Below are 18662 nucleotides of genomic sequence, written 5' to 3' on the forward strand. Positions count from 1 at the left end.
GTAAATAAAGGAACAATTTAGTTCATGCTTAGCCAGGTCACAGAGTATTTTGATCTGCTTCTGCTCCAGCTCAAACTCTTTGGAGTGATATACCTTGGTTCTGGTTCAAATTACTTCAGTGGGAAATTTTTTGAAAAGTCTTTAGTCTGATTTGAAGTTCATTTTCAAAATAATAAGTTAATACCTTAGTCCAATTCCAATTTTAAAAAATCAAATCAAGGCTCATTCCAGTCTCATTCTTACTTTTGGTAGAAATCCCCGTTGCAACAATTTGCAAACTCTAGAGCAAAAAACTGAGGCCAATTAAATCATCAGTTCATTTTCTCAGGCCTTCCAACAACACAAAAGTTGGCCTATCTGTCCAAGCCTTATTTTCATCTGTACCTTGAGCTGAAAAATAGTTTTAGTTACACAGCTTCCTATACTCAAAAGGGGCAGCTGTCGCTCAGCCCTGGCAGACTGCAACCCTCAGAGAATGCATGTTCCATGTGACCAGATCTCACTTATTTTCAAAAGAAGTTAGAAATCCAGGTTTTTATGAGTCTCCTGATTTTAAATGTTGGCAACAAATTCCAATTTTTAAGAATTTGTCTATGGACCAATCAACACACATCTGTAAACTGTCTCTTCTGCAACCTCACTTTGTAAAGGTTAATAAGGTCTCATGCTTCTCCAGATACAAACTCTCAGCTTTGGTAAGTCTTCAGTTTTCCACATAATACAGATTTCAGGCAAAGCAGCTCTTTGACACAAATGCCAGTCCCAACAACAGATAATGATTTCATTCTCATGCCTTGTTGAATATTGAAAATATTGAATATTTGTACTTCTTACTACTTAAACAAGAAGAATGATAAATACAGAAGTAAGCCATTTAATCTGTGTTGTAGACTAACTACCCTGTGTCAACACACTTATATTATGACAACTGGAATTTATAATACTTTTTTGCTTCTCCAAAATGAGTCAGACAAGCTTTCTACCCAGAATCCACAAGAAGAATGATGAAATATCATGTTATTTTTCTCAAGACTACCTTGATCACCATTAGTATAGACAACTTCATCTACAACTTTATACAATGGTGAATTGCCATTGTCAAAATGATGAGAAAAAACACAGTATTCTCTTTGGAGCTAGTAATTTGGAGCAAAACAAACAAACCAAAAACACCCAAACACACACAAAATTTATATAGTTACATGGGGTGAGGGGAATATCAATGTTGAGTAACACCAAAAAAAAAAATTGACAAAGAGATAATCAGGTAAAATAATTAACGGATACTGAGAACCTATCTATAAACTGGATACCAAATATCACATAGTTTTTGTAAAAGTTGGCTCTCATGTTCTCAGCGTGAACTTTAGTGATTTTAAATTCAAAGCAGTAGGCTCATGAAATTAAAGAAGTATTCAATTTTGAAGAAATTATGGCATTCAGAAATTTGGGGTAAACAAAGAAACAGCAACAAGGTAACCAACTTAGCAATCCGTTCAAGTCCCTGCCTCTGAAAGTCACATTAGCTCACCCAGGCCTTGCCTCTCCATCTTCCTCCCCAACTTGCCTGCCCACCACTTCTCTGCACCTCTTTTGGGATACAGGGAATGTGCTTAAAGGGTGTAAATCTACGAACTATACTACCCTTTGTCTAGTTCTGAAAAAACACTCAATGAAAAGAGTATGAAACTACAATAAAACTTTTCCACTATTGGTAAATTTTACTTAACTGATTAACCGTGTTTTCCATGACTGACTAATGGGACATTGTGGACAATAAGAAGAGATCTGCAACATAGAAATTACAAGATGATGGATTCCTCCTGATGTGTGGTACAATGTTGACCTAAAAAGCAGAATTTTCACAACTGGAGCTAATTGGAGGTCATGGTATCTGTTATCCTAGGACTACAGAAAACAAGGTCAGAAAGAAGCAAGCCAAATTATCCAACTTAACACCCAGTTTGCAAACAGTTGTTTACTACACCTTCAAATATCTCCAAGGAAGTTACATCCATGTGATATAAGCATGCTGTGTCCAAGAGGGCAATTTACCATTATAAATTATCCTAGTTTGTGTACAGAAACCAGTAGATATTTGCAGATTCATTTCCAGATCACTGAAGATAAAACCCAGAAAAACCTATTTTCCTCCATGTGGTGAAAGCAAAGAGATTACTTCTGCAGTGGCGCTGCCTGTTCTTAGAGTTATTCTCTAAAACAGGGTCATATAAGAATATTTTCACCCAAATACTAGCTATAAACAATTAAGACATGGTTTACTGAGATACATGCTATTGCTTATGTTTAGGTTTTTAGCCAATGAATACTATATTAATAAAGACTGGAAAGTTTAAGAATAAATGAACTCTCACCAGTACGTTTCAGCAGAGTTCACCAGAAAACATTTCTACTAGGCCCAAATGAAGTATCTTTCATTCATTAATACAGAAGCACAGGGTATACTTAGACATCAGAGGCTCAATCATCTAAAAAGAGTTCCTAGGGAAACAAAAAACTTTCCATTTTCATTCTGTAACTGCTCCTTAACGACAGAAAGTATTCTTTCTTTTTTGGCATTCTCTCTTTTCTCTCTACCTCGGGACATATTTATAGATGCACTGGCTGCTTTACAGACATGCTAAAAGTTCGTGCTGTGGTTGATCAAAGTTGGAATGCCTGAGGAAATTACTCAATTCAGACAGCCCGGAATTGTATCTAGCCAAATAGTTACAGTGCTCTACTTTTAACATGTGTTAAAGTAATATTTTAGCCATGCTGGATGTAAGTTGAGAGAACATTTGTTTGCATCACACTCTGTGAACAGTTGAGTCAAATATAGTATGTTGAATACCCAGTTTTAGTATGTGACAGTTCATTTTTTTAACTGATCAATTACACACAAAAAAAACATACTTTATATTAAAAAAAAAAAAAAAAACTAACACACAACAGCATATGTATTAGGAACTAAGACTTTTTAATGCTCTTCTTGAAGTGTCCTAGCTCTTCTATTGAATAGAAATGTTAGGATAAATGCATCAAATATTGCTTTTGTTCATTAGAGCATTTGTTGATCTGGCATGCAATATTCTGTCAAAAAACAGAACCACGTTTTTTCTCTAATTTATTATTAAAAGTATTTTAATAAAAAAGCACTGCCTACCTGTATTCACCTCCTTTCCATTATTAATCTGCCTAATTTGCAAATAAAGACATAGCAAAATTAAGCAGAAAAATCACATCACAGTAGTTTATTTTCATGGGTTTTCTTTTTTTAATTGAAAGCCACAGAATTGCAGTACAAAGAGTTACTTGTCAAACATAACACAAATCTCTAATATAAAATACTGGCTTCCATAGACCTGCACATCTGAAATAGTTTTAAACTTTGTTTTAGTTGGATTCTTTACGATGTCCAGGAGGAGGTTAGCACAAAGGGTACCTGAAATTGTCTTTTCCACATGAGCTACAAGAGAAAAAGACAAATGTAGCTGTTTCTCTAGTAAAGCCAAACTTGGCATCTACTTATACTTCCCTTCAACCTAAATAACTATACCTTTTAACCACGTTGACAATAATATGGAAATATCACTCAGAAAGAACCCAACAGGCCACGGAATTATAATAATGTAAACCATCCTTCTATCAAATGTGAAGTGAGGACATGGTAGATTGGAGGGGTGAGAGGGGTGTCACTAACTTATAAGTAGTAACTTATAACTATGCTTTTTATTTAAAAGATTTCCAACCCACTAGAAAATGTTAACATCTGCACATACTCCAAAAGAGGAAAACAAAAATAAGTTCCCCACTCAGAATTTTCTGAGAAGGCTAGTAAATGTTATAGTGTTGATACCCTATGTTATACGCATGTCATGAACTGTCAGGAAATGAGCGTACCGTGCAGGAGGCTGGACCCTGAGTGGGAATGACTGCCAGTAAAAACTCCCTGGCAGCGGGAATGGCCAAAGCACTATTCTCAACTGGGATGCCTAGGATTCCATTTTAAGCTGTTTGCTCTGCTATAGTGAGATGCAATCCTTCATTATTCTAACACTTAGGTAAAGCCTGCTGTACACATAAAAATTAGACGGCAGGTAGACAGAGAGAATGAGCGGGGAAAAAACGGAAGTAATGCTTTGTTCTGCTTTGCAGCAGGATTTAGGATACGATCTTGATGAGATTCCTAAAAATTATATAACTTAAGTTCCTCCTCATTCCCTTCCAGATTCTGAATACAGTCCTACATTTGAGAGATAGACAAAGACTTAAAATCAAAGGCAGTCTTTCAGATTGACCTTCATGATATCAGCCTGTGATTTTGCTGAGCACAGAAAAATCTTCTTAGCCTAGCCCTTCATTACCAAAAGCAAAAAACCAGTAGATGTTAGATTATAAAATTGATGCCCCAAAGGATATAGATCCAAACACACACACATACACACACACACACACACTCGACACATACGAAATGATTCAATAATCACAGCACTATAAATCCAAGGGCCAATGAATCTAATATCTCTATTAATTTAGAAGAAGACATTTTACACTCAATCCAAAAGTCTAAGTTGCTGCCACATAACCAAAACACAGAATTACCACCAATTCCACCACACTACCAAATGTAGCTTTAAGTAGCTCAAAGCTGAATTCTAAAATGTAGTATATTCTTGGAGAATAATAACTCCCAGAGCAAAACAAGGGCTCATACATAAAGCTACAAGCTCCTTAGGAACTGCTAAGTCTGGTCTCAGACCATACCTTCTACCAGATTCAGCCAAGATGAATTCATCTGATAAGTTCCACAGAGCTCATCAAGAAATGGCTAGAAAAAGGTGAAACTGTTTTCATGTTCCCATCAGTACAAAGTTCTGTAACATAACAAGCTCTGTACTTAAGTGTTTTGACTTGGCCAAAAACTAATACACAGTTTTGATGCGGTGTAAAAATTAATCTGAAATGTAATAACTGATTCAGTTCTCTTTTTATTCTAAAAAAAGTTAAAAGAAAAAAAAAATCACTGCTTTCTCTTAATTAAGTGGGTACTTTGTGCTAGAGAGCATGTTTAGTTTCTAGGGTCTGAGGAAAAGAACAGATGCATCTACTGTGTAAACACAAACAGTAAGTTACAAGTTGCCCCTTAGTACTAAAGGCAAGAATCAGCATCAGTACTCAAAAAGTGTTTTAAAAAGAGTGTAACTTACTTTTACTGCCCCAGGCTAACTGGGCTCTGTCTGGTGCTTCTTTGTCTGCACTTGGCCACCCACAGCCTGTCTTCTAATTAACTCAATGCTCTATAGCAGCAGAACAAGCAAACAAGTTGCCTCCCATCTGCGTACAGCTCTTCAGGACACATTTCCCTTGGTCAGAAGGTGGAAATTCTTGGGAGAGGTGATTTTTCTCTGCCTCTTCACAAGAAGAACATGGACACTTGGCTGGATGCAACTCCGTGAAGTGTAACTGTGTGTGTACACCTCAAAAAATAAAAAAAATAAATAAAAAAAAAAATGCAGAGAAATATAAAGACTCTATAAACAGCTGGAATACACAGAAATACTGAAGCACCCCTGGAAATACTGCTAAACAGACAGCAAAATAGGGTCTTTGACTGAAATAATCAATGATACCAAGTTGGAAAAAAAAAAAAAGTAAAAAGAGCATCCGAAGTCAAAATCCAAATGTCAGGCAATGAAAACATTTTAAGTACTACAAAGTAGAAAAGGTAAAACTCCTTGCTTCGCATACTTAAAAACAGGAACCCCCTCCCCATTACAGAGAATAAAAGATATTGTCAATGGAAGAGAAAAATGAGACTTTCAGGGGTAGTAGGTCTAAAATTAGACTCCTCAGTCACATGGTTAATGGGCACTTGTGTATATGTGAGCTAAATACATCGAGCTATCTTTCCAATGCGTTCAGCCCTGTCGGGGAGGGGAGGGGAGAGGAGGGCAGGGGAGGAGGAAGCAAGGAACCACTGAAATACTCAGCTACCCTTTGCATATGAAAAGATGATTTCTGCAAAACAAAAAAATGTGCAGAAGAACAAAGATGCTCATTTATTTAAATAATTTTTAACCTCTCAAATAAACATAAATGAGTGTAAAGCAGATGCCCCTACTTTTTTGCAGCAAAAACCAAACACTGAAGTGGGGTAGGGAGCAGGTGTGGTTAAGCATCTAATCACAAAGAAACCCCACAACTGAATTTGCTACAGGCTTGGCGAGAGAAAGGGGGTTATATCAGACCTTCCCAATATTCCCTCCCATCCTAGATATGCCCATATGCCAGCAGCAAGCCACACCATCTTCATGACCACTAAGCATCCCAAGGACTGGCAGGCCTTAGGTGTTCTCTCTCCTCCTGAGGCACACAAACAATTCCAGCCAGAAGTATAAGGCCAAGGGAAGGGTGTGTGGCCTAATCCTGCAGCTGCACAGAGGCCTGGGCTGTGGTCCACCAACAACAGACTACTCAATGGTGATGACATTCTGGAGATCCCTGCTTTATAGAAATGCATGCAGAGCTGGCTCTACATCTCAGGATGTAGAGGTCAGATAAATGCATAACAATATTATATATAATAATATAAATATACAGTAATGCAAATGCCTACATTTTTTCTCTCACATCCCAAACTATCAGCCATCTGGATAAGAAGTTACTTTTTAAAGGAATTTCTAGAGTTTATAAGCAAGCATCATATTGGATTATATAGAGATCCAAAGACAATGGACCGTTTTTAGCAGACATAAAAACTTGTGCCCAATATAAACTGCCCTTTAAATGCTAAAGCATTTGGACAATAAACAAGTTTCAACCATGAATTACCACCTCCCCGACCATACGAAGACTTAAAGAATGAAGCAAGTCAACAAAGAACAGCAGGGTCCACTTAGAATAACATAAGTTCAACAAAACATTTTTAACAAGGGAGCCTGTGCAATTTACCTTTCACTATATGAAATTTAAAAGCTATATCTATCACTATTGCTAATGCATAGTATTCTACCTACCAAAATAATAAGTTTTCAAAATGAATTAACCAAAATCTCTCAAAGGATACACCAGCCAGCCAGCCAGATTCATCAGTTTCCTCACAAAACGACAAGTAACCTCTCAAAAGTTTGTCAGTCATATTTCACCTATTATTCCTTATTAGAACTTTTTAAAGCACATCTTCGTACTTTTTAAGAAAAATATACTGATGTGCAAAGGGCACTTCAGTAAGCATTTTATGAGTTCATTTTCTGTCAGAATCTATGAAACGCTCTCTACTTTAGCAGTGGCATCATGACTCACCCAGATCTATATCTAATTTTCTCACATAAGAAATTCATATCAGAAGCTATACATGTGAAATGTGCACAATTATGGTCTAGAATTTTAAATCTACTGTCACTACCCAAACCAAAACTATTTCAAAAGCAGGCATGAAAACAACTGTCTTCCAATTGCACAGCCCTAAGTATGAAGATCAAATTGTTTCACAAATTTATCTTCTCTGCTGTGAGGGAAATCAGGGTTGATAGAAGTCCCTCTCCCATCAGTTATAAAAAGAATCTCAAAAAAACTATAAATAGTTAAATGAAACAATGGGACCAAATCACTTTAACAATAAATTATTAAAATATGATCTATAAAACTGACCTTTCCATTTCCTTCACCACATTTTGAAGATAAACAAAATGCACCTTGGCATCATCTCATTTTCAACTCCACACTGCAGAACACCTCTTATACAAGTGACCACCTTCCCTCCCAAAACCCCAAAGGGAGAAGCTAGTCAGTTTACTTGGCAGGAACTTACGCGCATGCCCCCCACCCCTTATTTGAATGAAGGGAACACTCCCTCTGGTGTCCAGAAGTTGTAGTCTTATGATAACACCACTTGTCTGTCCTGGTGGATGAGAAAAATGAAACTACACAAGGGAATGGGATTCCAAGAAAAGCTCAAAAATGATTTGTCTAAGTGGCCTGTATAAGTTACAGAGGCCACCGAAACACATTTTTTTCTATTATAAATTTTCTTTTCTTTCACCTTGTCTCTTCCACCTCCGTGGCAACAAGTTGAGGTCAGTGTACTTTTCACTATTTGGGTAAATGCAAATTTTCATATTTTCCAAAATACAAGGCCAGATACCCCTTCTAGCCAATAAGGGCCATTAAACCATTTCAGTCATTTCAATCTACAGTTAGTAAAGTCCTCAGGAAACTCAAACCAATTTTAGTTATCTGCCTAAGTAATAATGTAACAAACAAGTTTAAAAAGTATGGTTTTTTTTAAGTCAAAAGTATATCCCAAAGTCAAAAGACAAAGGTATAACGATCACCCATATCTATTTGATAATTAGGACAAAACTTAGCTCTACTAAATAGATTGATCAAAACTAAAGATAAGTGGTTACTCTCAAATTAAACATAACACAGCATAAATCAGACTCTCTGGGAATTTTCAGTTGGCTGAAAGGACTTAATATTGTTACTTATATTTCTCTAAGTACAGAAAACACAAGAATCCAATTTTTATATATCTTTCCATTGACTCAAACTATTACAATACCTCTTTGATTAAACTCTTTATTTGAAGACTTCACCCTATTCAAAGGTGATGAATCACAATTACACAAGGTGACTGAAACTGCAGGGGGCAGTATATGCATGACTTCCAACATAATTCTTAAGATTCAGGCAAATTCCTCCAGTTAGTGTAGCCTTAACCTTTAAACTACTGACGTATATTTCAATCAAAGATCCCACATAAAAATGAATTTTTCAAGATAGTTCATTGAAATTCTTCCCCAAACTTAATAATTAAAGGGAGGAAAGTACACTAAACTCACTCAGGCCATATAACATAGTCCAATCAAAATAAGAGAACACATTTGTTTTTTTAAAAACCTTCATATCCACACTCTTAAAAAACACAGGTCATCATTCAAAACTATAAAGCTCATTTACTCACATGTAACTCATTCCAAAATGTATTTTAAATCATTATTAAGTATACATAAGTAAACTCTTTAAAAGTAGGATTGATTCATTATGGGAAAAATGTAATGAAATATTGGGCATGATATAAGTAGGACCTGAGAAAATTAAAGTTATTCTAAGATGAAAAGAAAAAGGAAAACTTAATTTTACTCAATGTTGTATTCATAGTTGCCATTATGGTACAATATATACCCAGCTATTCATTAATCTTCTTTCCCCAGACCCACACGGGCTCCATGCACCTATAACCTCAGGACATCGTCTTCTACACAAAGAAGAGTAATTTGCAATTAATAACTGAATTAAGTTAGATGAAGCTTTCCTTGTGTGTGTTTTGAGTAAAGGTAAGATTTGGTGGTAAGCACGTCAATCTTCTCCCTTGTGTCACTTTTGCCCTTTTACCCACAACATATAATTAACTTTCCTTTGACAATGTAAAGAGTTAACATAAATATTCAACTCATATATATAATTTCCAAAGCACCTCACAATAGTAATAGCTACCAACAGTTACGAGGTGTTTACTATGTGCCTCATACTGTTCTAAGTGATTATCGTACGTTAACTCAATCTTCACGACTCTGTAAAGTAGAAATTATCATCCCCGTATTATAAATGGGTAAACTGAGTCAAGGAGAGTCTGTGAGGTGCCCAGGGACTTGTGGCTACTGATTGGTAGAGCTGGTATAAGATGTATCAGTCTCGAGGGAGGGGCAAGATGGCGGAAGAGTAAGACGCGGAGATCACCTTCCTCCCCACAGATACATGAGAAATACATCTACACGTGGAACTGCTCCTACAGAACACCCACTGAACGCTGGCAGAAGACGTCAGACCTCCCAAAAGGCAAGAAAATCCCCACGAACTTGGGTAGGGCAAAAGAAAAAAGAAATAACAGAGACAAAAGAATAGGGACGGACCTGCACCAGTGGGAGGGAGCTGTGAAGGAGGAAAGGTTTCCACACACTAGGAAGCCCCTTCGTGGGCAGAGACTGCGGGTAGCAGAGGGGGGAAGCTTCGGAGCCACGGAGGAGAGCGCAGCCACATTGGTGCGGAGGGCAAAGCGGAGATTCCCGCACAGAGGAGCGGTGCCGACCAGCACTCACCAGCCCGAGAGGCTTGTCTGCTCAGCCGCCGGGGCGGGCGGGGCCTGGGAGCTGGGGCTCGGGCTTCGGTGCTAGCCGGGAGGGAGTCCGGGAAAAAGACTGCAGCTGCCGAAGAGGCAAGAGACTTTTTCTTGCCTCTTTGTTTCGCGGCGCGCAAGGAGAGGGGATTCAGAGCGAGGCCTAAACGAGCTCCAGAGACGGGCGCGAGCCGCGGCTATCAGCGCGGATCCCACAGCAACAGGGACGCAGAGGGAAAAACGGAGAGATTCCCGCACAGAGGCCCGGCGCCGAGCAGCACTCACCAGCCCGAGAGGCTTGTCTGCTCACCCGCAGGGGCGGGCGGGGGCTAGGAGCTGAGGCGCGGGCTTCGGTCGGATCCCAGGGAGAGGACTGGGGTTGGCTGCGTGAACACAGCCTGAAGGGGGCTAATAAAGTGATGAAGGAGAAAAACCTACAACCAAGATTACTCTACCCAGCAAGGATCTCATTCAGATTTGATGGAGAAATTAAAACCTTTACAGACAAGCAAAAGCTGAGAGAGTTCAGCACCACCAAACCAGCTTTACAAGATATGCTAAAGGAACTTCTCTAGGCAAGAAACACAAGAGAAGGAAAACACCTACAATAACAAACCCAAAACATTTAAGATAATGGGAATAGGAACATACATATCGATAATTACCTTAAATGTAAATGGATTAAATGCACCCACCAAAAGACACAGACTGGCTGAATGGATACAAAAACAAGACCCATATATATGCTGCCTACAAGAGACCCACTTCAGACCTAGAGACACATACAGACTGAAAGTGAGGGGATGGAAAAAGATATTCCATGCAAATGGAAATCAAAAGAAAGCTGGAGTAGCAATTCTCATATCAGACAAAATAGACTTTAAAATAAAGACTATTACAAGAGACAAAGACGGACACTATATAATGATCAAGGGATCGATCCAAGAGGAAGGTATAACAATTGTAAATATTTATGCACCCAACATAGGAGCACCTCAATACATAAGGCAAATACTAACAGCCATAAAAGGGGAAATCGACAGTAACACAATCATAGTAGGGGACTTTAACACCCCACTTTCACCAATGGACAGATCATCCAAAATGAAAATAAATAAGGAAACACAAGCTTTAAATGATACATTAAACAAGATGGACTTAATTGATATTTATAGGACATACCACCCAAAAACAACAGAATACACATTTTTCTCAAGTGCTCATGGAACATTCTCCAGGATAGATCATATCTTGGGTCACAAATCAAGCCTTGGTAAATTTAAAAAAATTGAAATCGTATCAAGTATCTTTTCCGACCACAACGCTATGAGACTAGATATCAATTACAGGAAAAGATCTGTAAAAAATACAAACACATGGAGGCTACACAATACACTACTTAATAACGAAGTGATCACTGAAGAAATCAAAGGGGAAATCAAAAAATACCTAGAAACAAATGACAATGGAGACACGACGATCCAAAACCTATGGGATGCAGCAAAAGCAGTTCTAAGAGGGAAGTTTATAGCAATACAAGCCTACCTCAAGAAACAAGAAACATCTCGAATAAACAACCTAACTTTGCACCTAAAGCAATTAGAGAAAGAAGAACAAAAAAACCCCAAAGCTAGCAGAAGGAAAGAAATCATAAAGATCAGATCAGAAATAAATGAAAAAGAAATGAAGGAAATGATAGCAAAAATCAATGAAACTAAAAGCTGGTTCTTTGAGAAGATAAACAAAATTGATAAACCATTAGCCAGACTCATCAAGAGAAAAAGGGAGAAAACTCAAATTAATAGAATTAGAAATGAAAAAGGAGAAGTAACCACTGACACTGCAGAAATACAAACGATCATGAGAGATTACTACAAGCAACTCTATGCCAATAAAATGGACAACCTGGAAGAAATGGACAGATTCTTAGAAATGCACAACCTGCCAAGACTGAACCAGGAAGAAATAGAAAATATGAACAGACCAATCACAAGCACTGAGATTGAAACTGTGATTAAAAATCTTCCAACACACAAAAGCCCAGGACCAGATGGCTTCACAGGCGAATTCTATCAAACATTTAGAGAAGAGCTAACACCTATCCTTCTCAAACTCTTCCAAAATATTGCAGAGGGAGGAACACTCCCCAACTCATTCTACGAGGCCACCATCACCCTGATACCAAAACCAGGCAAAGATGTCACAAAGAAAGAAAACTACAGGCCAATATCACTGATGAACATAGATGCAAAAATCCTCAACAAAATACTAGCAAACAGAATCCAACAGCACATTAAAAGGATTATACACCATGATCAAGTGGGGTTTATTCCAGGAATGCAAGGATTCTTCAATATACGCAAATCAATCAACGTGATACATCATATTAACAAATTGAAGGAGAAAAACCATATGATCATCTCAATAGATGCAGAGAAAGCTTTCGACAAAATTCAACACCCATTTTTGATAAAAGTCCTGCAGAAAGTAGGCATAGAGGGAACTTTCCTCAACATAATAAAGGCCGTATATGACAAACCCACAGCCAACATTGTCCTCAATGGTGAAAAACTGAAACCATTTCCACTAAGATCAGGAACAAGACAAGGTTGCCCACTCTCACCACTATTATTCAACATAGTTTTGGAAGTGTTAGCCACAGCAATCAGAGAAGAAAAAGAAATAAAAGGAATCCAAATCGGAAAAGAAGAAGTAAAGCTGTCACTGTTTGCAGATGACATGATACTATACATAGAGAATCCAAAAGATGCTACCAGAAAACTACTAGAGCTAATCAATGAATTTGGTAAAGTAGCAGGATACAAAATTAATGCACAGAAATCTCTTGCATTTCTATACACTAATGACGAAAAATCTGAAAGTGAAATTAAGAAAACACTCCCGTTTAGCATTGCAACAAAAAGAATAAAATATCTAGGAATAAACCTACCTAAGGAGACAAAAGACCTGTATGCAGAAAATTATAGGACACTGATGAAAGAAATTAAAGATGATACAAATAGATGGAGAGATATACCATGTTCTTGGATTGGAAGAATCAACATTGTGAAAATGACTCTGCTACCCAAAGCAATCTACAGATTCAATGCAATCCCTATCAAACTACCACTGGCATTTTTCACAGAACTAGAACAAAAAATTTCACAATTTGTGTGGAAACACAAAAGACCCCGAATAGCCAAAGCAATCTTGAGAACGAAAAATGGAGCTGGAGGAATCAGGCTCCCTGACTTCAGACTATATTACAAAGCTACAGTAATCAAGACAGTTTGGTACTGGCACAAAAACAGAAATATAGATCAATGGAACAGGATAGAAACCCCAGAGATAAGCCCACGCACATATGGTCACCTTATCTTTGATAAAGGAGGCAAACATATACAGTGGAGAAAAGACAGCCTCTTCAATAAGTGGTGCTGGGAAAATTGGACAGGTACATGTAAAAGTATGAAATTAGAACACTCCCTGACACCATACACAAAAATAAACTCAAAATGGATTAAAGACCTAAGTGTAAGGCCAGACACTATCAAACTCTTAGAGGAAAACATAGGCAGAACACTCTATGACATAAATCACAGCAAGATCCTTTTTGACCCAGGTCCTAGAGAAATGGAAATAAAAACACAAATAAACAAATGGGACCTAATGAAACTTAAAAGCTTTTGCACAGCAAAGGAAACCATAAACAAGACCAAAAGACAACCCTCAGAATGGGAGAAAATATTTGCAAATGAAGCAACTGACAAAGGATTAATCTCCAAGATTTACAAGCAGCTCATGCAGCTCAATAACAAAAAAACAAACAACCCAATCCAAAAATGGGCAGAAGACCTAAATAGACATTTCTCCAAAGAAGATATACAGATTGCCAATAGACACATGAAAGAATGCTCAACATCATTAATCATTAGAGAAATGCAAATCAAAACTACAATGAGGTATCATCTCACACCGGTCAGAATGGCCATCATCAAAAAATCTAGAAACAATAAATGCTGGAGAGGGTGTGGAGAAAAGGGAACTCTCTTGCACTGTTGGTGGGAATGTCAATTGATACAGCCACTATGGAGAACAGTATGGAGGTTCCTTAAAAAACTAAAAATAGAACTACCATACGACCCAGCAATCCCACTACTGGGCATATACCCTGAGAAAACCATAATTCAGAAAGAGTCAGGTACCAAAATATTCATTGCAGCTCTGTTTACAATAGCCAGGACATGGAAGCAACCTAGGTGTCCATCATCGGATGAATGGATAAAGAAGATGTGGCACATATATACAATGGAATATTACTCAGCCATAAAAAGAAATGAAATGGAGGTGTTTGTAATGAGGTGGATGGAGTTAGAGTCTGTCATACAGAGTGAAGTAAGTCAGAAAGAGAAAAAGAAATACAGTATGCTAACACATATATATGGAATCTAAGGAAAAAAAAAAAAAGGTCATGAAGAACCTAGTGGCAAGATGGGAATAAAGACACAGACCTACTAGAGAGTGGACTTGGGGATATGGGGAGGGGGAGGGGTGAGATGTGACAGGGTGAGAGAGTGTCATGGACATATATACACTACCAAATGTAAAATAGATAGCTGGTGGGAGGCAGCCGCATAGCACAGGGAGATCGGCTTGGTGCTTTGTGACCACCTAGAGGGGTGGGATGGGGAGGGTGGGAGGGAGGGAGATGCAAGAGGGAAGAGATATGGGAACATATGTGTATGTATAGCTGATTCACTTTGTTGTAGAGCAGGGGCTAACACACCATTGTAAAGCAATTATACTTCAATAAAGATGTTTCAAAAAAAAAAAAAAAAAAAAAAAAAAGATGTATCAGTCTCAATAGGAAGGAGACCACATATCCCCAAGTCACACACCTCAGGGACCAAACTACAGTGGAACTGGTGCCCACCATATATATTCACCTTTCTTGACTACATACCCTAGGACCAAGCTCAAAGTGTTAACAAGATAGAGTACAATCTACAGAGCACGATTAAAAGCGTAACTCTGCAATTAACCAGGGGAATATACAGAAAACATGTCTAGGACTTTTGGTAAACTCCTGGGCAATCTTCACAGGTAAAAGCAAGGCCTGGCCTGTCAGGGTAGGTGTCCTGATATGAGAGCCTAATCCAGTCAATTTGGGACAGTCTACTCTAACACCTCCTCCCTCAAACTCATCCCTGTTTTATCTTCATGTCTTATTTGATTCCCCTAGTAATCTTCTCAAGCAAATAACTATTTGTTCACTGTTCTCTAAACCAGGGGTCCCCAACCCTGGGGCCATGGACTGCTACTGGTCCATGGCCTGTTAGGAACCGGGCCACACAGCAGGAGGTGAGCAGTGGGTGAGCGAGTGAAGCTGCATCTGTATTTACAGCCGCTCCCCATCGCTCGCATTACCACCTGAGCTCCGCCTCCTGTCAGATCAGCAGCGGCATTAGATTCTCATAGGAGCGCGAACCTTATGGTGAACTGCGCATGTGAGCGATCTAGGTTGTACGCTCCTTATGAGAATCTAACGCCTAATCATCTGAGGTGGAGCTGAGGTGGTGATGCTAGCGCTGGGGAGCGGCTGCAAATACAGATTATCGTTAGCAGAGAGGTTTGACTGCACAGAGACCATAATAAATCAATTGCTTGCAGACTCATACCAAAACCCTATCAGTGAGTGGCAAGTGACAATTAAGCTGCATCTTACGAAGTAGACTGGACATGAGCAACACACTTCGGGTGTCAATGTCTCACATCACCCCCAGACGGGACCATCTAGTTGCAGGAAAACAAGCTCAGGGCTCCCACTGATTCTGCATTATGGGGAGTTATATAATTATTTCATTATATATTACAATGCAATAATAATAGAAATAAAGTGCACAATAAATGTAATGTGCTTGAATCATCCCAAAACCATCCCCTCCCCTCCCTGCGTCTGTGGAAAAATTGTCTTCCACGAAACTGGTCCCTGGTGCCAAAAAGGTTGGGGACCGCTGCTCTAAACTGACTTACACTAATCTACCTTCTCTAAGTTTGAGCAACAGAAGTCAGTCTTCTGAAGCCCTCAGTATCCCCTGGACAAACTCATCCTCAGGGTTCCAGGTTAAGAGAATTAAGAGACCCTCACTCTGGAGGAGAAAGGATTACAGCGAACTTGAGAACCTCCTCAATGAATTCCTCAATGTCCACAATTAACTGGAGACCACCAACCTATCACACTGGACAAGACACCTCACAGAGCACAGCTTCAGGATATATATCCAACTGCTAAGTTTGTGAGGAAACATCCTCCTCCACTTTGGACACTTCTAGACAGTTGGAATTTTTTGTTTTCTAAACAACAGAACATATATTACTTTCAGGAGGTGTTAACTTCAGGAATTTTTCTTCTGAAAATATTCAGGAAATTCAAGCATCCAATCACCAGTAACTTGTATTCATGAATCTCACAAAACCGGGGAAAAATGAATTTAACCAACTTTTTAATATTATTCGGAGAAGTCTCCAATGAGAACAATCTAACAAAATCACAGGCTTTTTCATACCTTGTTAATATTGTTGAGAAACGCTGGTCATATAATTGATGGTTGACTAAACAACAGTTTCATGTCATTTAAGAATAAACTCACAAATATTTTAAATGAAACAGAGAAAAGAAATACCTCAAGTTCCACCAGGGCTGCAGTCACTGCATCTGTTGCAAGGGCACCCGCCTGTAGCTTTTCAATTGCCTATGAAACCAAGGGGCAAGATTATTCATTTTAAAACCACAACTTCTTAAACATACCCAGAAACTTTCCAAAGGCTTGAAGAAGTGTAGGAGACATTTAGAGTTAATAAAAATTGATCACCAGAGTTCCATTCCATACCTCAAGAAATAAACGACTTAGATTTAAAATAAGCAATTATTCAGGATAATTTATGATATAGCTCACTTACTATTATTCAAATTAAGACAATGAATAAATTTAGCCACTAAATACAAAGTACAAGAAATTTAGTAAGTGAGAGGGCTTCATTCATCACAGGGCAATTCACAGAGCCACAGAAATTATATGAATTCCATTTTGAAATTTGAATTCATATTTTATACAGACTAAGCTAACAATTTCTCATCCCACCATTACTACTCTCTCTACCCCTAACTATAAAAAGTAGTTACTCTCAGTCACAGAGGCATTTCAGAATCCTTAGATGGAGCATACATTTGACAAAAGCACTTCTGATTCTATAAGGTATTCTACATCAAGATAAACATACCATATTCTTTTGTAATATAATCTATAGAGAGTAAAGGTCACAAAAATCACCTTGCTTCTTAGGTATAAATTAAGACAGGAAAGAAAGAGAAGGAAGACTGATTTTTAAATGAATTACTGAAGCTCCGATTTAGTCAACAAAGATCAAAAACTAAGCACTGTATTCCTCATGAAACTTTTAAGAAGTTCATTTGTTGTGTAAATTAAGGAGGCTGGTTACACACTCTAAATGTATTATATACAGAACTATATTCTTATAAAACCATTTCTTCTCAGATAACAAAAAGATTTCACACTTTGAAAAATAAGATAAAGTAATATAAAATAGCTTAAAGAATATTTACCTTTACTATAAATTTTTTTAAAAAAATGAAATCCCTGTAACCAAATATTCTTATTCATTTATGAGATTCCATTCATAAGAAAAATCTTGGATCACTAATAAAGTATAATCTTCTTTAAATGGTATGTAAATATAAATGAAAAGAGCTGAGAGACCCCTATTTACTTGATATGCAATGTCCAATTAACATTCTATTTGCATAAAAAGTAATGGAAGGTTTGCCTACAAGAGTATACAGTCAGGATCAAAATAAAAACAAACAATATTTCTTCTGAGTCCATTCCTGCCTCCACATTAAGTATTCAACAATTTAGCAAAACCTCAAAAACCAAAGATGGAAAAAAAAAAGCACAACTGAGTACAAGGGCAAAGTTAAACTCAGGAATGACAATGAATTTGCTATGATAAAAACTACGTGATGGAAAAACAGAAGGAAAAAGTACAGGATAATCTCCCTAAGAAGAACACCCATTTTAATTTTTTTTTCTTCCCTTCATAGAAAGACACATTGGTTGCCTTTGAGCTGTTTTCCCTACTCCTTCTATAGAGCTCAGTGCCGTTTCAAAGATTAAAAGATATATGATTATGTGCCCACAATTCCAAAAATACAGACTTTGATCTGAGAAAGGAAGGAAAAGATCTAAACATGATTTGGAGAATAAAAAACACAAAACAAAAAAAGACCCCACAAATACAAGCAAAATTATTTTGTGGTCCAAACCAAAGACTGTCTTATAAACCAAACCTTAAAATTTTGAATTTCAAGGTAAAGCTGCTTTTGGTCAAAACTAAACTGTTTCAATCAGACAGAATACATTCTCTTCATACCTTTTGACAAGCTCGTTTGCATACGTGTTTATATTCCTTGGCTTTGGATTCAGAATGATAACCTGCACCTGTAGTGAAAAAACAATCAATT

General features: G+C 37.8%; 1 protein-coding gene across 3 annotated transcripts in view; it reads right to left on the reverse strand.

The window, feature by feature from the left end:
* TASP1 (taspase 1) overlaps positions 1–18662 on the reverse strand; it is a 241449-nt gene that overhangs the window by 211063 nt on the left and 11724 nt on the right. For 2 of the 3 annotated variants that reach the window (XR_009703188.1, XM_061208371.1), the window contains exons 3-4: positions 18572–18639; positions 16804–16872 (exon numbers count right to left, since the gene is read on the reverse strand). Coding sequence is in view for 1 of the 3 variants with exons in the window: in XM_061208371.1 (XP_061064354.1) it covers positions 16804–16872; positions 18572–18639 (137 nt within the window). In the remaining 2 variants the exon portion in view is untranslated. Of the gene's footprint in view, positions 1–5210; positions 5474–16803; positions 16873–18571; positions 18640–18662 lie in introns of those variants that run through there. The other variant, XM_061208372.1, reaches the window with a different exon arrangement.

The sequence above is a fragment of the Eubalaena glacialis genome, chromosome 13 (genome assembly GCF_028564815.1).
Source record: "Eubalaena glacialis isolate mEubGla1 chromosome 13, mEubGla1.1.hap2.+ XY, whole genome shotgun sequence".
NCBI lineage: Eukaryota > Metazoa > Chordata > Mammalia > Artiodactyla > Balaenidae > Eubalaena > Eubalaena glacialis.